This window comes from Lepus europaeus, chromosome 13 (genome assembly GCF_033115175.1).
Source record: "Lepus europaeus isolate LE1 chromosome 13, mLepTim1.pri, whole genome shotgun sequence".
NCBI classification, from domain to species: domain Eukaryota; kingdom Metazoa; phylum Chordata; class Mammalia; order Lagomorpha; family Leporidae; genus Lepus; species Lepus europaeus.
Genome location: NC_084839.1, coordinates 67,867,699 through 67,892,851, shown reverse-complemented (window position 1 = coordinate 67,892,851; position 25,153 = coordinate 67,867,699). Strand labels below are relative to the sequence as shown.

Below are 25,153 nucleotides of genomic sequence, written 5' to 3'. Positions count from 1 at the left end.
GCTCATGGGAATAAATTTCAGGTCGAATTAGTACAGTTTCCTTGCTGTCAGGATGCTGGAATTAATGGTGTTTTGATGACACGAATTTTGAAGGGCCAACAAAGAAGCTGAAGGGAGAGAGACATGACTCCTTAGAAGCTTGGTCCTCCTCTCCCCCAGCCTCTCTTGTCTTCCCTGTCATCCGTCTGCCAATCTCCCTGTCCATGGTTAGTTAAAGGCGCTTTTTATCCTCTTTTCTTTCCCACAGAGTTTGCCAGATCCGGCCCGGTGCCTGGGTTCCAGGAGGACACGCTGCAGTTGGCCTTCATCGACTTGAGACAAGTAAGTCTTTGTGTTTTTGTTTTTTGTTTTTCTTTTAAGATGTGTGACTGAAGACCATCAGGTCTTAAGGAAAAGGGGAGGGGAGGGGATTGGCATTGGCGATTCACACTGGAGACCTAAGGGGTTTTCCCTGTGTTTGAGGCCACCTCTTTTATTTAGCTATCTGGGATCCTTAGCTATGGTGGAGTTAAAGGTTTTGTGGGTGGAAGGGAAGGCAGGGGGTGGGAGGAGGGACCCAGAGAGAAGAGGGACTCAAGTGACCCTCAAGTGATGTGACCCATTGTGTTGTGGTTGGCTTCTGCAGACACAGCAAAAAGATAACTCAGCAAACCAATGCTAAGCAGGTGCACTGATGCAGAGACTGACTGCTTGGAGAACTTTTGTTTGCAGATAATGTGGCCAGCAGCATTTAAGAAAAAATGAAAGATTTTACATTCTGGATTGTCGCTTTGGTTTGTTGGGTTTTCCCTGCTGCCTTAGTCTTCCAATCCCTTCCTTTGGAGAATGTGGTCAGCCTTTAGCGACTAAGTGGTTGTTTTTGAAGATGATTGGCAAAGGTCCCGACCAGTCATACTAAACTGATGGGCAACCTATTAAAGTACTATGATGAAAATGGTATTTCAGCATACCTGAGCATTGGCAAGCCCACTAGATGAAACGAATCATTTGTGGGACAGTTCTCACAGATTGAAATGGGTAGGTTGGTAGGCCTTGGTGGTGTGGATATAGTGGAAACGGATGGGCGGGGGCCCGAAGAGGGAGAGAGTTAACTGGGCTCTGTCATCTCTTCACTCTGAAGATGGATGGGGTTGGATAGAAAGTGTGAATGAAGTAAGAATCAATGACTGATGTTGCTCTCCTATTAAAACAATCTTTTTTTTTTTTGTCTGTTTTAAAAAGGGGGCTGGCTTTGTTTCTGCTGCCATAATGATGCAGTGCCTCTTGTTTTCAGAGCTGACATAGTTTGCATTCTGAAAACTTGTAGATGCCCAGGGTATTTCTTAAAGCTATAGGACCCCTTGTATCGGTAGTCTCCTTACCACTGTGACTCGATTCATGCTGCAACAGCTTTTAACCCATAATGGATGGCCCGAGCTACCCCTGAATCCTTGTGGATGGGCATGTAATCTGTCATCTGATGACAATTCTGGAAAGCCCTGTTAAGCAGAAAACAGAAAATTGTGTGTCTCCAGACCCGCCAAAGTTTGAGGATTCAGGCCATCTCCCAGAAACGTGTGTCAACTTAATATTTGGGGGCCGGAGTAAGGGTTCTCTTCACATAAAGGCTTTCCCAGCATGGTCACAAATGGAACTGAGTATCTCTTCCCACACCTAAGACTTTCCACCTGTGGATTCTGCAACTCAACTAGCGCGTTCAAGTTTTAACCCTTTGACAGATGTGAGATTGAAAGATTGGGATTTTGCTTTAGGTTTTCTGGGGTTGTATCTAGTGGGGAGGGCCCCACCCAACCCCCACCCAACCCTTTTTTTCTTAGAAATTCCCAAGCCGGTTGGTTGTTCTTGGAAAGCAGAAATAGAATTTCACTGGAGAAACACATGGAAGAGAAAATTTTTCCATTCACACTGTTCACGAAAAGGAAGTGTGGTCATTCTCTCTAGTTTGTGGTTTTGGCCCCTATGGAAAGCAACCAGCGTTCACAGAAAATGTTAACTAAGGGAGTAAGTTAGGAAGCACAGCCAACATGAGGTGGATCTGAGCCGGGGAAGAATGCTCAAGTACTTGTGAGCTCTCCGTGAGCACTGTCATTTACACTTAAGTGCCTGCTTTTTTTTATTACATTTCTGTTCCCAAAGTTTTTTTGTGTTTTAGCAGTAGAAACCAAAACTCCAAAATGTTTACTGATAATGAAAGAGAATAACTCCTCACATTGAATCTACCATCTAGTTTCTACTTGTATCTGTCTCTATTAAAGCAGCCTAAAGGGATGATTTATCTAACCGAGATCATTTTTAAAAACTTCCTTAGCTCTTGGGCTACAGTTCATTATTAGCAAGCCTCATGTAGATTGAATCATGGTGAGAAAAATGATCATTCTAAATTCTGTGCTGAAAATATTTATCTGTTTGCAGTTCATCTTAGTTATTTTCAGAACATATTTAAAGGGGGCATCTTTTAGAAAGAAGATTTCTAAACGTTAAAGATGTTCAGGCAATAAATAGAAAACCTAAGAGTGTGTTTCCAGAGGGGATATCTTGACATCAAATGAGGCATGATTAAGTGTCCTTTTGCATGTACTCTTTAGAATCCTAAAATAGAATTGGCGAATTTGGGGACATGAGACTAATCTTAAAAGACCTGTAGTAAAAGCTTCTGCTTGGTACTTAAACCCTGTGCAGCACCCACACTAGGCTTGAATACTCTTCTTGAGAAGAACTCACTGCCCCTGAAGCAGCAAGTTCTACCTTAGGACAAGCTGATTGTCAGAAAAATGTTTCTCAAGTTGGATGAAATCTATCTCACTTAACAGTGACCCCTTGACTCTGTTTTTATTAATACATCCCAAGTTGGGAAGAGTGGGCTTTCTAGTCATGATTTATTGAGCTTCTTATTTCCTAGTAATTGAGCCTTATCCACATGTATCATTGTTATCTAGTCCTTATATGGACCAGAAATTGAGATTTTACTCTCATTTTTCTTTCAGACACATTAATTCATAACATGGATTTTGTCATCCTTGAATGCCCTGTTTAGGTCCTAATTAAGTTATCTAGCTTACTGACTGATCTAATCATTATACCTTTTGTAAGTCAAAGAGAAAAATATTAAACAGGAATGGCAGAAGTTAAAGGAAGAAGCTGAAGTTAAGGCAAATTGTAGGGTACACACACTCATGCATAAAGAGATCTGCCCCCAGTACAGTGAAACGTGGATATTCTTTTACTGTCATTGAGTAAAATTGTCTCACCAGTGTATGAGTATATTCATTCTGAGTATGCTTTCATGTTCTCTTGCTTTAGAGAGTTTTTCAGACAGCCCCAATTGAATGACAACTTAAAAAATATTCAAAACATGTAATATGTGATGAAATCATCTCTGTATAGACTCTAATAACAGAGTGTCACTTAAAAGCTATCTAATTCCATTCGGAAGCAGATTAGATGTGGATAGCAAAATTATTCATCCTTTTTTTACCTGTCTTGTCTAGTCTGTCTTCCCTATTAAGGAAAGGAGTGAATGACATTTCTAATATACAGGCTTTCATGATATTTTACATTTGTATAGCACTTAAAGTGCATTTTACATATGGATCTCATTTGTCAGTTTGCTTGGTTTATAACAACTGCTATTAATAATAATGTGAATCAGAGAGTGAGAGTTAAAATCTTCATTAACATTTTATATTTTCTATATTTATAACTTCATTAAAGTAGGATTGCATTACAAGTTCATACATAAATATCAAATAGATGCTTATATTGCTACCAAAATCCGAATTTGGGTTAGTGCTAAATCTTGAGAAGGACAAGGGCTCATTTAATTAACTATCTTGAAAGGTGATGTGTATACTCCATGTGCTAATAACAGTTGGCCATTAATGATTGGTGATAGTTACAATGCAGGGCAAATAGTAGATTCTTAATAGTTATTTGTTTCTTTAACAGAATTGTGATTTATTTTTTCTCCTGTGGTTAAATATTAACTACATTAATGCTACTGTACACTAGAATTTGATTTTCATATCAGTTTATTTTGCCAAACTCTGAGTACCTACTATAAACAAAGCATAACTGACATGCTTTAGGAATACATAAATGACTAATACAACCTCTTCTCTCTGGAAGCAAATGGGTATTCATCAAATACTTGGTTCTAATATTGGACACACTCCTATAAGTATTACATTAGAGGGATAAAGCCATTGTGTATCTTTCAATTATTTAAGCAGCGTTTGCTGCATAATAAATCATGCCACAACATTCTGGCTTAATGTGGGAATCATTTATTACACTCAAAGTTTTACAGATTAGCAATTTAGGATAGATTCAGCTAGGCTCACTTAGACTTTGAGGTCAGCTGCTAGACTGGCCAGGGACTGACTGGTCTAGGTAGCCTTAGCTAGGCTGACTCTTCTCTCTGATATGTGGACTCTCACCCATGAACAGTCTAACACAGGCTTTTTCACAAGGCAGGATTTTTTTTTTTTCTTTTTCTTGGCAGGGTTCCAAGGGAACAGGAGGAAGTGTGCAAATTCCCTGAGGTAAATGCTTGGAACTAGCAAATCATCACTTCCGCCATATTTTATTGGCTAAAGCTAGTCACAAGACTATCCCAAGAAATGGAGTTGGAATATAAGACTTAGATAAGCAGTGTATATCAGGAGCAAAATTCTATCTGTAAGTGTTAAAAATAAACCATGAAGTTTAGACATTCTTTTGTCCTGAGAAGTTATGAAATATTTCATTGAAAAAAATGGAGAGTTAAACTGAAAGATAGCCAGGCATTCATGGGGAAATAAAGTATGTGTAGCATGGAAAATAGCAGATTTTCATTTTGTTTGAAAACTTAAGGATGTGTGTATATTGGTTTAACCTGGGATGTGTACTCTCTTTCCTCCTTTAAGTATTAGGTTGATCTCTTTAAACTTCTATTTCCCAACTTCTCATTCTTCTTTTGGGTTGTTCAGCTTCAACATGGGCATCATTGTTGATGTCCTAGCTATCTCTTTCCTTACCAAATGCTCCTTTTGCAGGCTACCTTAAAGCATCTCACATGTATGTAATTCATATTTGTCATAAGGGCATCTTAACTTGCTGAGATAATGATCTGTGTATTTGTTTAATTTGTGGCAGTTCACCTTGCATAATTGACTAACAAGAAAGGGTTTCAAGGTGTTGTTTTTCTCAGTAACATTACCTTATTTTCTGTTCCTTGGTCCCAGCCATTATTTACTTCCGATATATATAAGTTTCTATAAAGCTGAATGAACTAGGTTGTAACATTGCATCAGATCTCCTGAATGGAGCCTGTTGGCAACAACTCTCACACAGTAAGCCATCCCAAGATATCTAGTGCTTTTTATAGATTGAGCTGTTACTAATTCCCTCTAGGCCAGTTAGTCCCCAATTTCTAATCTACACTCTAAAGTAAACAGAGTGCATTTCCATTGCAGATGCATACATAACTTGACTTAAAAACAACCATAAGGCCTGAGAGAAATAATTGTATATATTTGGAGGGATGGTGAACAAGCTCTGTTGCCATTCCTGTTAGAGAAATAGAATACAACCTGTACTTTTTTTTTTTTCCAGTGGGAGGTAAAATAGCAAGGTTTATTAGGGTAGGGACATCCGTAAAAACGGATGGGCACCTCTCCAGACAGGACCTGAGAGAGAGTGCCCAGTCTACATTTAGGCTGGGGTTTTTAAAGAAGTGGGTCTTTGTCTTCACATTCTTCCTCCTGGAAAGAAAGACTTAATGGATGTAAATGTTAAGAAGCTTCTTCCTGTGGAAGGTCTGAAACAAAAGACTTTATGGATGCAAATGTTGTCGGAGAGGAGAAAGGTAGCAGGGTGTTTGAGATACAGATACTGGGCTGCACCTGGGAGATTGTGGAAGATTTGTCAGGCAGGAAGTAGGAGGGGTGAGGGCCTCCACCTGGCAGGTTATCAGGTAGAAGGGGGCAGGGCAGGCAGGATGCAAACTCTGGGCTTCCCCGAAACATTGTTAGGATGACTTTGAGATGCAGATGCATATAGATGTCTTCTCTTTAGGCCTGTCACACACACATAAGCTCATAACTGACTTCCTACCTAACATTCCCCCCTCAAGAGGTAATACCCAAAATTCTTTTTGGGATTATGGATGGAGTTCCGTCTTCTGTAACTTCTTCAAAGCTGGCATGTGGGCGTCGAGGGAGATTTGGGTATTTCCTCTTGCTATCTGTCTTATGGTGTGTGACAGTGGCCTTGGAAAGACTGTGCTGCTCGGTCCAGGGGGCTGCTCAGGTCGTCCAGTGGAATGGGCTGGAAGCCTTGTCTGACGACCATTTGGAGTTCAACAGCTCTTAGTCTGTTAGAGACAAAACGAACAAGGGCATTAAAAACACACACAACCAGTACTTTCACTTAGTCAACACCACTTAGAATCCAAAAATGACTCAAGAACTTAATTAACAATGTAGAAGTCCCCCCTCCTGTTTCCCATCCTAGTTTGATCCTACTCAATAAGATTTTGGTTTTGAAATCCAGTTACACAAATCTAACAGTTATATTGATCCTCCTTTGCTTGATTCATAGCAGAAAATCTTAACTTTGCTTATTAATCACATGTATTTTAATATCAATGGAAAACTCATTCATATCAAAAGCTGATTTTGTTTGATATACCACATATCAAAATGATATATAGTCCATAGGATTTTGTTTCACCTTAACCAGTCTAAATTATCCCCTAACTAGCAGACTTTATAGGAGACCAGGGTAGGAGTGAAGCAGGTCCATTTCTCCAAAGGCCTGAGATATTGATCTCTTTTCCATCACAACCATTAAGCTAATAGGAAATCACCTCCCACATTACTTCTTAATATTGGTCTTGAACCTGCTAGAATATAACTTGTTTTGGGGAAAGTGGTCTGTAGTTATTCCTAAGTATTTACTGGAAGTTGCCAAGAATTCTTGATAGAGATGAAAAAAGTGTGACATTAGGTGGTAGAGGAAAATTTATGAAAAACATATTCTGGGTAGAGGAAAATAGAGAAACTTGGGAACCCTTGAACTCTCCACATGCTTAGTTGAAAGAAGCATTGTATTGACCTTCAGGTTCTGAATGATCTTGAATAAACAATGGCCTGTAAACCTGGGAGTCCCCAGAACCAGAGTGAGAAATAAAGTAGCTTGGTTACTCACAGAATTGGAACTTGCCATTACTACTACTGTTGTGGATAGTGGGACTGGAAGGAAGAGTTTAACCCATAAGGTACATTATTTTGGAAAAGATGGTCTGTACCACCAATAAAGTAGCATGGATATGTGGGGAGGGAAGATCAGAAGTGAAATCCAGAAGGCAATTTCCAGAGAGATTTGGTGGCTAGAAGAGGACATAATAATGGATGAAACCACCTGCATGGATCTTTTTGCTGATTCAGAACCACTGGAAGTTCCTGTAGACTGTATTTCATGTTTGGACATAGGCACAGCAAGCACTTGGATATAGATGCAGACTTTCCCAATCATGAAGCATTGATTAATCCAGTCATTCAACATTATGTTGAGCACTATTGTAGGCAATGGGTATAGTGCAACAAATAAAATATGATCCCAGCTTTTATAGTGCTTACATTCTTATATAGATGCCCGTGCTTGTAAAGCAGACCTTTTCTTTCTTTTTTTTAAAGATATATATATATATTTATTTATTTGAATGGCAAAGTTACAGACAGAGGGAGGGAGAGACAGAGAGAGAAGTTTTTTATCTGCTGGTTCACTCCCCAGATGGCTGCAAAGGCCAGAGCTGAGCTGATCTGAAGCCAGGAGCCAGGAGCTTCCTCTGGGTCTCCCATGTAGATAAAGGGACCCAAGCACTTGGCCCATCTTCTGCTACTTTCCCAAGCAATAAGCAGAGAACTGGATCAGAAAAGGAGCAGCCAGGACATGAGCCAGCGTCCATATGGGATGTCAGCACTACAAAATGGAGGCTTTACCTACTACCTGCTATGCCACAGTGCTAGCCCCAAAGCAGGCCTTCTCAATATCCTAATTCTCCCATAGTCTCTCTTCAGGTATCCCTAGGGCTTCCAGACCATCTGCCTTTATCTAGATTTTGATTTTCTGTATTGATGCTAGATTGTTCAGTTTTAGAGACAGCTACTGAGTTTTCTGGCAAGATTCCCAGGGCAAGACCAAATCTGCTGTACATTGATGCACAAGTTGTCAGAAAAGAACTTGTAGCTCTGGCTTGGAAGTCTGGCATGAATAAGATGATTAACTTCAAAATGTGGGCCTTTGGTTTTGGATGCACAGTTTTCTGATTGTTTTGGTAACCTTGTTTTGCCCAAATTGTTTTCACAGACACCTGTACTCTTCAGGGTGACACCCGCAACAGCAGAGAAAGCTCTAATAGGAAATAATTTCTATTCCTAAATAGGGGAGAGCTGACATTTACTGGGTCTGGTTCTGTGAAAAATATAAGCAGGAACATTCTGAGAACAGATTCTGCTGAGCTAGGCCTTTGACTTTGTGTGAGAGGGTTTTGTAAAGTTCACAGAAAATTTCTCCTTTCTTTTAATTCTATTTTTTTCATTAACTTTTTGAAGCCCCCTTGTATAAGTTAAAACAGGATTGGTGTTTGCAAAAATAGGCATAGCTGAGTAATATATGTAGCTATTGGGTGGCTGTAGCCTTGCTTGGGATATTTAGTAACAACAGCTGTCAGGGAAAATTCATGTAAGAAGTTGCCAATAGCATGTATCAAACTCTCTGAATTTCTGAATGTTAGGGATTTGTCGGAGGAGAGTCTACGGTAGAACTGATGACATTTTTGTCTCGCCTCATACTCGCTTCTTGACTGGGAGATGAGCTCAGAAATTCCATCTCAGGGCCTTTTTCGGTTTAACACAAAACGCATTTTTTGCAGATCAGAATCTTGTGAAATAATATCCAGAGTTTCAATCTTTGGTGTAGAAAATTATTTTAGATGTCACTTAAGTGCCAGGAAATGACCCAGGTATATATGGGCAAAATGGTTGTAGCATGTGCACAAGGCCATTTTCTAATCATTTTGCTCCAACTATGGAAATCATTTAAGCACCTCAGAGGTCTTATTTCTTAAACTCCTCATGGAATTGTTTCAGGAGTATAGGAGTCAGAGAGGGGAGTATTAGTAGCAGATGGAACAATGTTGAAACTATGGTTATAAAAGATAGACCTTTTTTTAAATTTTTAGTCCTTTTTTAAAAAAAATGTTTGAAAGACAGGGCATCAGAGAGAGAGAGAAAGAGAAAGAGAGATTTTCTATCCTCTGCTTCACACCCCAAATTCCTATAACAGCCAGGACTAGACCAGACTGAAGCCAGGACCTGGAACTCCATCCAGGTCTCCCATGTGGGTGGCAAGGACTCAAGTACTTGAGCCGTTATTGGCAGCTTCCCAGGGTACGCATTAGCTGGAAGCTGGATTGGAAGAAGAGTAGCTGGGATTTGAACAAAGGCAGTATGGGATATGGGCATCCCAAGTTGCAGCTTAACCTGCTGTGTCATGATGCCTGCTATGATAAACTTTTTATTGATTTTTTTTTTCCAAATAGAGAAAATGTTCTTGCAGGGAAGTTGGAAGGCCTGATGAACTCCACTATGCTTTTTCCAGGCTCTCTGATTTTCCTCAGACAACAAGCACACCCACTTATTAGCAATGTAGGCCCTAAACACTTGGTTCTTTGCACAGTTATGCTTGATAGAGAAGTAGCTTCTGGGGCCTTTGAGGACCCTTCCCTGTAGATAGTTTGTGTATCTGGAAATGCTGGTTTGTGTATTATGGGTACTGTGGGCCCTGGCAAGACCCTTAAACTGTGTAAATGTCAGACATATGACAACAAGCAGTGGGTGAAGGGCTTCCATTAGACAGCCATTCAGGTAGCATGAGATAAGATGCCAAGCTTTTTGACATATCTTCCCATGAGATACATTGGGTTTGGCCTTTGATCTGTGGGCTTCCCAGGTTAACATTATCAATTGTTATTGTCAACTCATATTGACACAGTCTTGACTTATGAGTGGTCTTCAAAAGTTCTTATGGAAAATGCATATTATGAAAAAAAACTGCATGGATCAATTTTTTGAATTTTTTTAAAAAATATTTTTTTGAAAGGAAGAGACAGAAAGGGAGAGAGAAAGAGCCAGCCAGCCAGCCCATCCTCTGTTTTTCTCCCTAAATGTCTGCAGTGCTCCCTAGATGTGGCCAAAGCCAGAAGCCAGGAGCCCAACCCAGCACTCCCACTAGGGCAATAGGAACCCAGCCACTTGAACTATCACTGCCATCTCCCAGAGTCAGCAGATCCAGAAATTGGAGTCAGGCACAGATTCAGAAATTGAACCCAGCATTCCAAAATGGGATTTGGGTGTCCTAATTGGTGACTTAACCACTAGATCAGTCACTTGCCCCAAACTTATCTTTTAATTCTATTTTCCATGAACTTTATAAGGTATGCTTGTAGATGGGGAGTTTGACCTAAATCTTGATTGCCCAGTACTTCCTACACTAATGTGTAGCTGACTGAATTAAAGCCTGCTAGGTTGTAAACATTAATCTTATCTCCTTGCTCTACCTCTTATCCTACCAAAGGACATTCACAGGCCAAAGAAATGGCAGCAGAGCATGGCCTTAGAACTTTCTCACTACTGCATGCTACTGATAGCCGCTGGAGGGCAGCAGAGAGTGACAACAAAGGTCCATATTTGGGGAATTGGGACATGTTTCAGTTTGCCAAGAAAGCCCACTTAGCTATAAGATAATTGGCTACTATGGAAGCTACATTTACAAGCACAGACACTTGGGGAACAAAGATCAAAAAGAAAATCCAGAACCCTAAATTGAAGGTTAAAATGCTTCCTTATAGGCAAGCCCTGGAGGATAGGAATGGGTAGAAGAATAAGGTAAGACTGGAAAGCAGGAACCAGATAGCATTGGTGAAGGTGGGGAAGCAAAGAGTGTAGTGTCAAATCACAAGGGGGCAAGCAAAGACGAAGGAAGAGGATCCAAAATGAAAGAACTACAGTGGGAGGCCTGCCATAGTGAATAAGTTGGAGAGTCTAAGGTATAGTCAGGAGATGGATTTTCTAAGGCAATAATACCCAGGAAGTAGCCTTTTATAGGTTACATATTAGTAAGGGAGGAATCTACAAAGGAAGCAATTTCAGAAATTACCAAACAGCCATGTCTATGGGATTCCCATTGCTTCCAGGAGATCCTCTTTGGCCAGAATCACTTCTTTCTTGGCTGTTGATTTCAAGGACAAATTAATGCATTGAGGATGTGGAGAGAGAGAAAGTGATATGACATTCTAGGATGTCAATAAGTAATTCTTATAGTTGAAATGAAATTGAACTTCAGCATGAAGCTCTCCAGGGTAATGTCTCTGAGAAGACAGCTCACTTTCCCAGGATAGCTTCTGATGTTCCCTTTTCATATTTCCTTACTGTAACACTTGCTAAGAATAACCAGTGGGAAAGAGATGGTGGTGGGTTGTATAAGCAAGATCCCAGTCAATCTAGAGATTTAGGATCTGTTCCCAGGAGGATAGCAGAGAACGGTGTTTGGAATCTCTTCTAAATGCTGAGTGCTCAGCTCATACCTTAGGCCTGAGAACTCAGCATGGGGACTGTATTCAATGAAAGTCAGGAGATCTGAAGTGATCTCTCTGAATTTCCGCGAATTCACGACATGGGTGCTTGTACCTTTGGCTGCCAACTTATAATAGGGATCCTAATATTTCTCAGGGAATAAGGAATTGTTAGTGATAACTGGTAAATGTTCTGAGCTCTTCAAGCATAGAAGTGACTGAAAAGAAAATAAACTGTGAGTTAATTTTTCAAGTATAATTAAATCAACTGTTTGCTTAAATTTTCTCTTTTAAAAGTATTTTTATGAAAATAATTTTAAAGATGAGGAATCTCAACTATTATCTTAACACACTGCTTTTACTTTCATGAGGCTCTTTCTTTTCTCTTTTCCATACTTATTTCTGATACCTATATCAGTTGACACTCAGTTTTTAAAATTTAACATGTATTAAACATTTTTTTTAAACTGTTACTTATTTTTTAAGATAAAACTTGTAAATGTACTTATTTCAATGAAAGACAGAGTGACAGAGGGGGAGAGAATGGAAAGAAAGATAGAAAAATATATCTGCTGATCCCCTTCCCAGATGCCCACAACAGCTGGGCCTGGGCCAGGCCAAAACTAGGAGCCAGGACCTCTACAGGCTCCTCTATGTAGGTGGCAGGAACCCAAGTACTTGAGCCATTATCTGCTGCCTCCCAGGCATGTTAGTAGGAACCTGGATCAGAAACAGAGATGGGACTCAATCCCAAGTGCTCCAAAATGGGATTCAGACATCCTGAGCTGCAGCCTAACCTGCTGTGCCACAAGATCCACCCCACCCCAGGCTGTTTCTTTTTAAATTGGTTTTATAAAGGTGTAATTTATATATATTAAATTGTGCCTAATTTGACTATGCATTTCCATGAGTTTTGATAAATACATACACCTAAAAGGGATAAAGTATTAAATTGTAGAGTCAAAGGGGTCACACAAACAAGACTAGTGTCTGCGAATACTAACTGATAGAACAAAAAAGGAAGAGAATGATCCAACATGGGAAGTGGGATACACAGCAGACTCATAGAATGGCAGATGTTGTAAACAGCACTCTGGCCTCAGAATCAGCCCTTAAGGCACTCAGATCTGGCTGAAGAGCCCATGAGAGTATTTTAGGCATGGAAAGCCAAGACACTCTGGCAAAAAAAAAAAAAAAAAAAAAAAACCTAAATGAAAGATCTCTGTGAGTGAGATCCCAGTAGAAAGAATGGGCCATCAAAGAAGGAGGTACCTTTCTCTGAAGGGAGGAGAGAACTTCCACTTTGACTATGACCTTGTCTAAATAAGATCGAAGTCAGCGAACTCAAGAGGCTTCCATAGCCTTGGAAACTCATGACTAGAGCCTAGGGAGATTACTGAGGCCATAAACAAGAGTGTCAAATTGTTAAGTCAACAACAGGAGTCACTGTGTACTTACTCCTCATGTGGGATCTCTGTCCTTAATGTGTTGGCCAATGTGAATTAATGCTCTAACTAGTACTCAAACAGTATTTTACACTTTATGTTCTATTTGGGTGCAAACTGATGAAATCTTTACTTAATATATACTAAATAGATCTTCTGTACATAAAGATAATTGAAAATGAATCTTAATGTGAATGGAATGGGAGAGGGAGCGGGAGATGGGAGGGGTGCGTGTGGGAGGGAAATTGTGGGGGGGGGGAAGCCATTGTAATCCATAAACTGTTCTTTGGAAAATTATAATTACTAAATAAAAGTTAAAAATAAAGAAAAAAAAATACATACACCTAAGTAACCACCACCACCATGATCATTTCTATCATGCCCAAAAGCTCCCTTTGTGCTTTTTTGTAGTTAATCTTGTCTCCTCACCCACAAGCAATCATTGATCTTTTCTTCATTGCTGTAGATTGGCTTGCATTTTCTAGAATTTAAATTCTACACCATGTTCTTTTGTGTGCCCTTCATGTCTGGCTTTTTTCCATGAGCATAACATTTGGGATTCATATATTTTTATTGATGTGTTATATTTCTTTATTTGTTTCATATAATTTTTAATCCAGTCACCTGTTTATATCTGTGAACATTTTTTTTTTTATTCCCAGTTTGGAACTGTTATAAATAAAGCTAGTATGAACAGTCATTTGTAAATGTTTGTGTGGGCAGACGTTTTTACTTCTCTTGGGTATACCGGGAATGGAATTGTTGGAATAAGTGTGTGTTTAACTTTATTTTTTATGTCGGACTTTTTTCCAAAGGGATTGTGCCATTTTCCATTCGCACCAGTAGTAGATGAGGGTATTAGTTGTTCCATATCTTCTTCTACACTTGGTATTGATAGAATTTTATTTGTTTGGTGGTTTACTAAGATAATTTTCACATAAATTCACCCTATGAGAGCTCTGTAAATTTTTATAAACTTAAACAGTTGTGTAATCACCACCAGCATTCAAGGTATGGATATGTGCATTACTCAAAAACTTTCTTTATGCCTCTTTGCAGTGAGTCTCCTTCTCCCTACTCCCAGCCTCTGGCTGTAGTTTCACGTTTTCCAGAGTGCTGTATAAATTCATTCAGACTTTATGTTTGTCTTCTCGTACTTAGCATGGCACATTTAAAACATGTCCATGTTGTTGCATATGTTAGTAGACCATTTTACTGCTGAGTAGTATTCCATACTTGGATTATTTGTTTACTGTCTGTCCAATTGATGAATATTTGGGTTGTTTCCAGTTTGGAGTATCATGAATAAAGCCACAATAAATATTTGTGTACAGGCTTGTATGTGAACCTAGGTTTTCATTTTTCTAGAGTAAATGTACTGGGAAGTTAACTTACTGGGTTCTATGCTAAGTGTATGTTTAACTTCATAAGAAACTGTTAAACTACTTTCCAAAGGAAAGTCTCCATTTTGCATTCCCTCTAACAGTAGGCAAGAGTTGCAGTTGCTCTGTGTTCTCAATGCTATTTGCTAATGTCATTTTTTAAACTTGCACCATTCTAATATATATATATATATATGTATATATATATATATATACATATATATATATATATATAGTAGTATCTTGTTTTAATTTGCATTCCCTTAGTGACTAATGATGCTGTGCATCTTTTGTGTGTGTGGTTATTTGGCATTTACATCTCTTCTTTTTTGATGTGTTTATTCTGATATTTTGTCAGTTTTAAAAATAATTCTTGGGCTGGAACTGTGGCATGGCGGCAGGTAAAGCCACCACCTGTGGTGCTGTCATCCCATATGGGTGCTGGTTTGAGTCCCAGCTGCTCCACTTCTAGTCCAGCTCCCTGCTAATGTGCCTGGAACAGCAATGGAAGATGACCCAAATTCTTGGGCCCCTGCACCCACATGGGAGACACAGAGGAAGCTCCTGGTTCCTGGCTTTGGACTGGCCTAAGCTTAGCTCTGACTTTTGCAGCCATTTGAGGAGTGAACCAGCAGATGAAAGATCTTTATGTCTCTCTCTCTCTCTCTCTCTCTCTGATTTTGCCTTTCAAATGAATAAATCTTTTAAAACAAAGATTTCAATATTTAAAAACTAACAATTCTTATTATTACTGACTTTTTTTTATAAATGCTGGTTAACAGTCCGTTATCAGATATCTTTTTAACTATTTTTCTGCAACTTTATGCTTTTTATTTTCTTAACAATATCTTTCTAAGAATTTTTTAATGACACCTAAGTCACAATAACATGGATTTTTTTAATTTTTATTTTTATTTTATTTTTTGACAGGCAGAGTGGAAAGTGAGAGAGAGAGAGAGACAGGGAGAAAGGTCTTCCTTTACCGTTGGTTCACCCTCCAGTGGCCGCTGCAGCCGGCGCATGGCGCTGATCTGAAGCCAGGAGCCAGGTGCTTCTCCTGGTCTCCCATGCGGGTGCAGAGCCCAAGGACTTGGGCCATCCTCCACTGCACTCCCGGGCCACAGCAGAGAGCTGGACAGGAAGAGGAGCGACTGGAACAGAATCCGGTGCCCCGACTGAGACTAGAACCCAGTGTGCCGGCGCCACAGGCGGAGGATTAGCCAATTGAGCCGCGGTGCTGGCTAGATTTTTCTCTTTTTAAAACATTTATTTCAGGGGCCAGTGCCATGGTGCAGTAGGTTAATCCTCTGCCTGTGGCTCCGGCATCCCATATGGGTGCTGGTTCTAGTCCCAGCTGCCCCTCTTCCAGTCCAGCTCTCTGCTGTGGCCTGGGAAAACAATAGAAGATGGCCCAAGCCGTTGGGCCCCTGCACCCATGTGGGAGACCAGGAAGGAGCGCCTGGCTCCTGGCTTCGGGTCTGTGCAGCTCCAGCCATTGCATCCATTTGGGGAGTGAACCAACAGAAGGAAGACCTTTCTCTCTGTCTCTCTCTCTCATTGTCAAATAAAATCTTAAATTTTTTTTTAAATTTCAGAATAGTTGTAAATTTCCGAAATAAAAATTGTGAGGTGGTACCACAGAGAACATAATGGGGCCAGCATGTGGGATAGCAGGTTCAGCCACTGCCTGCAGTACTGGCATCCCATATGGGCACTGGTTTGAGTCCTGGCTGTTCCACTTCTGATCCAGTTCCCTCCTAATATGCCTGGGAGAGCATTGGAGAGTGGCCCAAGTCCTTAGGCTCCTGCACTCACATGGGAGACACAGAAAAAGCTCCTGGCTCCTAGCTTTGACCTGGCCAGCCCCAGCTGTTGTGGCCATTTCGTGGGAGTGTTCATAGGTACGATTCTAATAATATAAAATTCTTTGGGATTTTCTGGTGAACACCTATGGTATCTGCTAATAATGATAGTTTTAGATAGTTTACTAATTTCTTTATACTCTAGATGTTTTTTTTTTTTTCTTACCTTGTTGCACTATGACCTCTAGCACAATGTTAAATAGAAATGCTAAGAGCAGAATTCTTGCCTTGTTTCTGATCTTGGAAAAGTAGTCAGTCCTTCATCATTAAATATATGTTTTTTATGGCCAAGTCAGTTGAGGAAGTTTCTTTTAATTCTTAATTTACTTAGAGTTTTCTTTTTCAGTTTTTTTTATTTACATAAGGTGTACAAAATTAATGTATTTCATTTGTGCAGATTTAGGAGCATAGTGATATTTCCTATCCTACCCTCCCTCCCACCCTCCATCCTCCTTCCTTTTTATTATTTGTTTTAATTTTTTTAAAGATTTATTTATTTATTTGAAAGTCAGAGTTACACAGAGAGAGATGGAGAGGCAGAGAGAGAGAGAGAGAGGTCATCCATCCAATAGTTCACTCCCCAAATAACCACAACAGCTGGAGCTGCGCCCATCTGAAGCCAGGAGCCAGGACCCTCTTCCAGGTCTCCCACGTGGGTGCAGGGGCCCGAGGACTCAGACCATCTTTTACTGCTTTCCCAGGAAGTGGAGCAGCCGAGACTTGAACTGGCACCCATATGGGATGCCAGCACTGCAGGCGGCAGCTTCACCCTCTATGCCACAGTGCCGGCTCCATTTCTTTTAATTTTTACAGTGACATACTTTCAGTTTATTTTATAATCATAAGCTTAACCCTCACTAAGTAAAGAAATCAACAAATAGTAAGAAGGAAAATTTATGAATGATCCAACAGTTTTATAGCCCATCATTTAATTACCTGTTATTATTGCTTAAAAAAGATGTATTTATTTGAAAGTCAGAGTTATGGAGAGTGAGAAGGCAAGGAGATAGATCTTCCATCCACTGCTTCCTCCCAAAATGGCCACAACTGCCGAGGTTGGGCCAGGCAGAAACCAGTAGCCAGGAACTTCTTCTGGGTCTCCCACATTGGTGCAGGGGCCCAAGGACTCAAGCCATCCTCTGCTGCTGTCCCAGACACATTAGCAGGGAGCTATCCGTTATTTTTAAGCTTATAAGTTGGTAATTTTTTAAAAAAAATATTTAAATTGTATTGTGTTTATTCATACTTAAAGTCTTTTATTATCTGAATTGTTCCTAAAGGTAAGTTCTTTATGCAAGAGTTATGAATATTTGTATGGCTATTAAATATAATACTGGTTCTTAACAAAGGGCTATACTTAAAGTACTTCTGGAAGTATCTTCATGTACTAGTTTTACAGGAGTCCCACCAAAATAGTGTCTTAAGATTTGAAGTTTTTTTTTTTTTTTTTTTTTTTTGACAGGCAGAGTGGACAGTGAGAGAGAGAGACAGAGAGAAAGGTCTTCCTTTGCTGTTGGTTCACCCTCCAATGGCCGCCGCGGTTGGCGCACTGCGGCCGGCGCACCGCGCTGATCCGATGGCAGGAGCCAGGTGCTTCTCCTGGTCTCCCATGGGGTGCAGGACCCAAGCACTTGGGCCATCCTCCACTGCACTCCCTGGCCACAGCAGAGAGTTGGCCTGGAAGAGGGGCATCCGGGACAGGACCGGTGCTCCGACCGGGACTAGAACCCGGTGTGCCGGCGCCGCAAGGCGGAGGATTAGCCTAGTGAGCCGCGGCGCCGGCCCAGATTTGAAGTTTTTTGATTAACTTCATAGTTATAAGAATAAAAAGATACTCTTTTTTTTTCCATTTCTTTCTTTTTATGTATTGACTGGTCCACAAACATCAGAAAGGGTATAAATTTGCCAATGTCCCTATTTTTAATTCTTTTTATTAAAGATTTATTTATTTATTTATTTGAAAAGCACAATTACAGAGAGGCAGAGGCAGAGAGAGAGAAAAGAGGGATCTTCCATATACTGATTCACTCCCCAAGTGGCCTAAACAGCCAGAGCCAGAACAGTCCAAAGCCAGGAGCACTGCGCTGATCCGAAGCCAGGAGCCAGGTGCTTCCTCCTGGTCTCCCATGCAGGTGCAGGGCCCAAGCAACTGGGCCATCTTCCACTGCCTTCCCGGGCCACAGCAGAGAGCTGGACTGGAAGAGGAGCAACCAGGACAGAATCCGGCGCCCCGACCGGGACTAGAACCTGGTGTACCAAAGCTGCAGGTGGAGGATTAGCCTAGTGAGCCGCAGCGCTGGCCCAAACCATTGTTTAATTCCTATGTTACTACAGGAGAGAGCAGATTCATCTGTTATTGGCTGGCATCGTTAAGGTATAACTTGTCAATTTTCTGGATTATATTTAAAAGTATGTTCTAGAGACCTAAACTAAAGAATGAAGTGTTCAGTGAAGCCAAACACTGGAGAGAGGGTTCTCCCAGATTCTTCCAAGAGTGCTTGTATTTTGGACCCATCAAGACCAGCAGCAGGTTCCCTGTGGAAAGGTTGTAGCCCTCTCATAAACTACCTTAGATTCAACCTGTAGTGTTTAGTACCTTGGGACTACAACAGACTTGGAATAATGGTAGAGATGAAGTGATTCTCAGAAGCTACTGGTATACCGAGGCTGTACTAAACAGAGACCAAGCAAGAGTAAATTGACAACATCATTAAAGATGAATTTGTATTATGAGCTCAGATAGATGTAATCATTCTTTTTGGTGTTTACATTGCTAGCTATTTGTCAACACAAGCTGTGTGTATGTGTGTGTTCATACAAGAATCCTTCAAAAAGTATGTGGAAAATAGAATTTAAAAAGATTTATTTGGTGCAAAAAAAACCTTTGAGATCCATGTGTAGTTGTTTCATATTATGTATTTTCCACGAACTTTTTGAAGATCCCTCATACATGCTTCCCTGTGTTCTAAATCCAGGAGTGGTTAGCGTTCCATATGAATGCTCTTAATTTTCCTTATGAAATTTGAGAGAAAATTAAAGGGGAAGGTGGTTTTTCATGTGTTTTCTCTAGGGTACTGTCTACCTCCACCTGTCTTTCTGTGTGGGCTTCGCTCCTATTACTGCCTACGTGATGAAATGATAATGAAAGGAGACAATTTAGTTGGTGGGAGATAATGATGGGGGGGGGGGTGACGGAGCATTGACAGAGCAGGGGCTTCTGGTTCTCTCTGTGGTTCTTCTCTTACTGTTTTATGCCACTGCTGTTAAGCATCTTTTCTAACATTTTGCCACCTGTTGTGTTTAGAAAACATAATTGTAATCTTGTTATTTACCTATTTAAAAAAAACTGAGAGTATGCTGTTGGCCAAAGAACAAAAGACGACACCCTAGCAAAGCAGGTGTGATCCCAGTTTGTCTCCCTAGTCTCCTCTTCCTGTCACACCTTTCTGCTCTTCACACCTCTCTGATCCCCTCCCTGGCCTCTCTGCCCATCTCTTGGTGGAATGACAAACTGCTTCCTTCCTTCAGGGATGGGCTCCATTGGTGTCTCCTTTATAAATCCTTCCCAGCTTCTTCAGGCAGATTTAACTGTTCCCCTTTTGGTCCCTGGCATTTTGTTTGCTCCTTCATTACAAATGTTCTTATAATTGCTTGTTTAATCCTCACCATTAGATTCTGAGTTCAGCAAGGGCAGGAACCCTTTTTTGTTTATCCTTGAATCTCCCTGCCTTAGTGAGGAACATGGTTCCTATTGGATATCATGCTTCCATAATTGCTTGCTGGAATGCATTGACTTAATATTGTTTTGTGATATTTCAGAAGTAAGTAGGACTAGATTGAATTTCTGAATAATACTTATACTCGAGTTCTCATAAATAAATTTCTCTTTTTCCTCTTTGTGCTCTTAATTCTCCCTGTCTTTAATCTTGTTCAATGAAGTGCAGAGATCACAGCCCCAGGGGAGACAGAACCAAATGTGGGAAAAGGGGGCTTAGTTGGTAGTCCCTGGGACGTAGCACATGGGACCTTTCTCTGGCGAGATCCAACAGGGAGGGCTGCCAAGGAAGAGGCATGTAGCTAGAAGGTTCATGCTAGAAAGGCAAATAGCTTCTCACCCGATAAATCACTCTTACTGCTTTGACAGGAGATGACTGTTGCGATGAAATAAATCTCTCTTCCAATCCTGGTGAGCACTGGCTCTAAGAGTTAGGTTATTGCCTTTTTATTCCTGTTCTCCATTGGGGGCTACTTTTCTCAATGCAGATGTGCCCTTGAAATTCATCCAAACTTTCATCCTTGTTCTATCTCTTTGAGATGCGTGTGGCCCATTTAACTCCATAGTTAGGCTAGCGTGTCAGTTCAGACTCTACCACCAACTCAGGACATAGAAATCTTTCTAGGAATGACTTCTAAAATATTTAAAAGTAAGTCCTGCTAAAGCAGTGAGGAGTTTTGAGTGAGAGTGATTGATGTGTTGAAAATGTACATAGCCTTGCTTTCTAGGCCAGAAATATACCTCTTATTCATACATGATAATAAAACACTTAGTGTGTTATATTCTATTACAGCTTAAAATGTTAAATTAAGTTACTGACTTCTCCACTGCCCCCCCCCTTAGAAATCTGTTTGTTCCGCCATTCTCTGCATCTCAGATAATAGAAATTCTCTTCTTCTAGGAATAGAAACCTTGGAGTCATCTTTGACTCCTTTTACCTTTCTCATTCCACATCCAGCCTGTCAGAAAATTGTGTTTTCTGTCTTCATAATCTATCCAGAAACCAATCACTTTGATCTACCATTTCTTCTCCTGTTTCAAGTAACCGTTATCTCTCCTGGTCTTCTTGTAGTAGCTTTTCACCTGGTCTCCCTGATTCTGCCTTTGTCTCTCCACAGACCAGGCCTTTTATGGCAACAAGCATGAAATGGTTAAAATAAAAATCAGATCATATCACTCCTCTGCCCAAAAATCCCACAGGGGCTTCCTGTTTCACTCTAAGTGAAAACCGAAGCTCTTCAGTGATTTACAGAAGTGTCTCTCTCCCTCTCTCTCTCTCTCTCTCACGCACACACACACACACACACCCATGCGCAGAGACACACTTTAACTCTGACCACATCTCCTCCTGCTTTTCTCCTCAATCACCGCTCTGGCTTTGCTAGCCTCCTCGATGTTTCTCAGATGTGCCGGGTACACGCCTGTCTCAGGGCTTTGCACTGGATCTGTTTCTTGAAGGCCCTTTTCCCAATACCTGCATTATTTGTTACCTCATTTGTGTCAGGTCTTTATTCAATTCACTTAAAGTTCAGATAATTGAGGTCTTTCCTATTGAAGCTTACCGGTTGTCTAGTATACTACCTCTACTACCTCATCACCAAACAAAAATCAAAGCAGTACTCTCTTCTTTTTCCTGACTTATTATTCGATGAAGAATTCGTCATTATTTAGTGTACTGTACACTAGATATATATCTTCTATATCTTATTTCATATGTTATTTCCCTTACTAAAAAACTAATTTTCACGAGAGTACAGGTTTTGTTCATTTTGAAACCAGCACTATTTTTAGTGCCTAGAACAATCCCTTGCACATGGTTGGCTTTCCGTAAGTATTTGTTGAAAGAGAAAATGTATAGGTCCTACATATTTGCCTTAGTTGTAAGTACCTATTGTTAAATAGCCTTTTAGTCATGAGTTGTTCTACAAACAAGCTGATGCGCCATTAAGAGCACTGATGGGGCCGGCGCTGTGCCTCACTTGGTTAATCCTCTGCCTGCAGTGCCGGGTTCTAGTCCCCATTGTTCCTCTTCCAGTCCAGCTCTCTGCTGTGGCTCTGGAGGGCAGTGGAAGATGGCCTAAGTGCTTGGGCCTTGCACCCACATGGAAGACCAGGAAGAAGCACTTGGCTCCTGGCTGCAGATCGGCACAGCGCCAGCCATAGCGGCCATATGGGGAGTGAACAAACGGAAGGAAGACCTTTCTCTCTGTCTCTCTCTCTCTCTCACTGCCTAACTCTACCTGTCAAATAAATAAATTAAAAAAGAGCACTGATTTCAGAAAGAGTTTATGATAAGTGGTTTCAAAGTGTGTTGAACATAGTGGATTAAATCCTGTACCTCTAAATGCAGTAGGCAAAGGATGTTTCCTAACAGCATTCTCAGTTGTGGATTTCTTTGCTTCTTTACATAGACTGACACATGCCTGCTAATAAATGCCACTTGCTGATAACATCACCCACCATGGTAATGACAGTTAGTATGGAGAGGAAAGTTGAGCCAGGTGCCCAAGTCTCTACTGACAGTTGGCAGTGAGACTTAGGGAATCCCATGTTATCAAGGAAGACAGAAGTCATTTAAGAATGCTCGAAGTAACTATATAGGACATATTTGAAAGTACGCTTTTGGTTATAATGAAACACTGACTCCTGATTAGAAAAATTCAATGCGAGTTTTAATTTTGTATATGGAGGTGGTAGCATCTCTTTTCATCAGAGAATTTGATTAGACGTGGAGAGTTTGGGAAATCGGAGTGCACCAGGTGATTATGACGGCCTGGGATAACAAGAGCCAGTTTCCTAGGAAGATAGTGGTGGTGAAGTTGTCCCTGTGATGATGATAGCGGAAGTATGGTATGTTATATAACAATGGAGATATTTGCATTGCAGAGCCTACAATTACAATGTACAAATTCAGTATCCCATCCTGAGGAGTGGCAGAGAAATCTGAGAGAAGCCCTCCAGGGCTAATTAGGCACCTTCTGTTGGGTTTCTTGTGTTCTTTTTCTTCATCTCCTTCCTAAGGATGGTCGGCGTCCTGGAGGTCTGTACTTCCACAGACACCCAGAAAGCACAGAGTGATCTGGGGAGCTCGTGGCCTATTGAAATGTCCCACTACTTCTGCAGAGGGCAGCTGGCAATAGCTCTCTATTCTTAAGTAGCAAATTGCCTCGGCAGAGATCATAGGATTTAATTGCTTCATCTATGACTGGCTAATTGTATAGATACTAAGGTTGGGAAGCTCAAAGAGGCCAACCAACTCATTGAAATGATCTCCTTTTTTATTATTTCAGTCTGGAACCGAATAAAATAGCTGCGGTTTTATGTTGGTTGTCTTCCATAATGTACTGGGCAGCGTAGGTTGTAGAGATTTATTCTGGCTCCTGCTTTGTATGAGGTAACAGTTTAAAAAGTCTTGGCAAAAAGTCAAATGTGGCAGAAGTGGAACCATTAACTTTTTTTCCTACTTTCTCTTTCCTATTTTCTTTCCTTGGAATCCAGTAGTAATTTACATACGCACCCGCCTTTAAAATCTCTTATGCAGAGCTATTCAGCCTTGAGTTGTGGACAGTCTGATTTTTCTGGGCTTGCCGGCCCCTGGAGCAGGAGCAGAACTCAAGGCTTTTCATGGGTCATTCTCTATTACTTTTGAAAAAAAAAAAAAAAGTTATTTACTGGAATTCAAGGTGAGCTCAGGTAAGAATTATTTACCCTGGCGAAGACTGACATGGTTTCACCTGCATCTTCGAGTCCCTCATTAGGACCTCAAAAATGAGTGAGAGATTGGAATCCTTTCAGCAACAGGAATAGAGACTTCTCCTATGGCTCACCCAAGGTGAGGAGGAAGTCAGGAAACTTGGGATATGTTCAGCAACGAGGTGATCTTGGGAAAGTATTTCCTTTACATTTTGATTTCCGCAATGTAAAATAAAAAAAAAAATTTGTCTGGATAATCCCCCTATTTCCTTTGGTCTTGGATGTTTTCTGGCTCTTGCTCCTTACCATCTCTAGATGTATCCTCTTTAAAGGTGGTTTCTCCCTTTACTTTGTGCATATACTTGCTAAGAATTCCTTTATTTGGGTTTTAGAAGATGGCCCTTTTTAAAAAAAGATTTATTTTATTTATTTGAAAGACAGAGAGGTAGGGACACAGAGAGAGGTCTTCCATCTGCTGGTTCACTCCCCAGATGGCCGCAATGGCCAGAGCTGTGCCGATCCAAAGGCAGGAGTCAGGAGCTTCCTCCGGGTCTCCCATGTGGGTGCAAGGGCCCAAGGGTTTGGGCCATCTTCTACTGCTTTCTCAGGCCATAGCAGAGAGCTGGATAGGAAGAGGAGCAGCCAGGACTAGAACTGGCACCCATGTGGGATGCTGACACTTCAGGCCAGGGCTTCAACCCGCTGTGCCACAGTGCCAGCCCCAGAAGATGGCCATTTATTCAGTGAGAGTTTTTAGCTCTCCTATTCATGATGATCCTCACTTTATAAACAGGATCTGTCCAACTCTTAATGAGGTTAATACGACTCAGTTCACAAGTCTGTGCTTCATAAGACTTACTTGACTGCATTGGAAAAACGAATACTGACAGCAGGGCATGGTCTGCCCAGATCCTCCTTTGGAAGACCTGAACTGAGGAGTTTGCCTGCCAGCACTGAAACCTGCCCTCTAGGTGTTACAGGCTTTCCCCAGCTACTGTGCTTTAGGGAGTTCTAGCAATGATTTCTTATTCCATTGCCTAGAGCAAGATGTTCCTGGAAAAGAGGTCTCTAAATGTTCAGCCAATTTAGCATTTCATTGGCTGCATGTTCTGAGATATTTCAGGATATTATGTGCAAAATTGAAATTAGTGTATTCGCTGCCCAAAAATCAGCACCATTAAAGATGACTGGAGCAGGAGGAAAAAGACTAGGCAAAAACCTTTGAGAAAGTTAAAACAGGAAATCAGTAAGTCACAAACAGGCAGAATGTAAGAATCTGCAAGGCCAGTGTGCCTTTATATCTGGTCTAAGCCTACCTCTCTGATTGCTTCTTTTCAGGCTCTTCTCATAACTCTGCTTTGGAGGACTTATTTCCTAAAGGT

The 25,153-nt window shown here is 40.8% G+C and overlaps 1 protein-coding gene across 2 annotated transcripts in view; it reads left to right on the top strand.

The window, feature by feature from the left end:
- Positions 1 to 25,153, top strand: part of EXOC6B (exocyst complex component 6B) — a 686,378-nt gene that overhangs the window by 526,969 nt on the left and 134,256 nt on the right. For both annotated transcript variants that reach the window (XM_062209648.1, XM_062209647.1), the window contains exon 20: positions 248 to 321. In XM_062209648.1, coding sequence (XP_062065632.1) covers positions 248 to 321 — 74 coding nt within the window. The remainder of the gene's footprint in view (positions 1 to 247; positions 322 to 25,153) is intronic.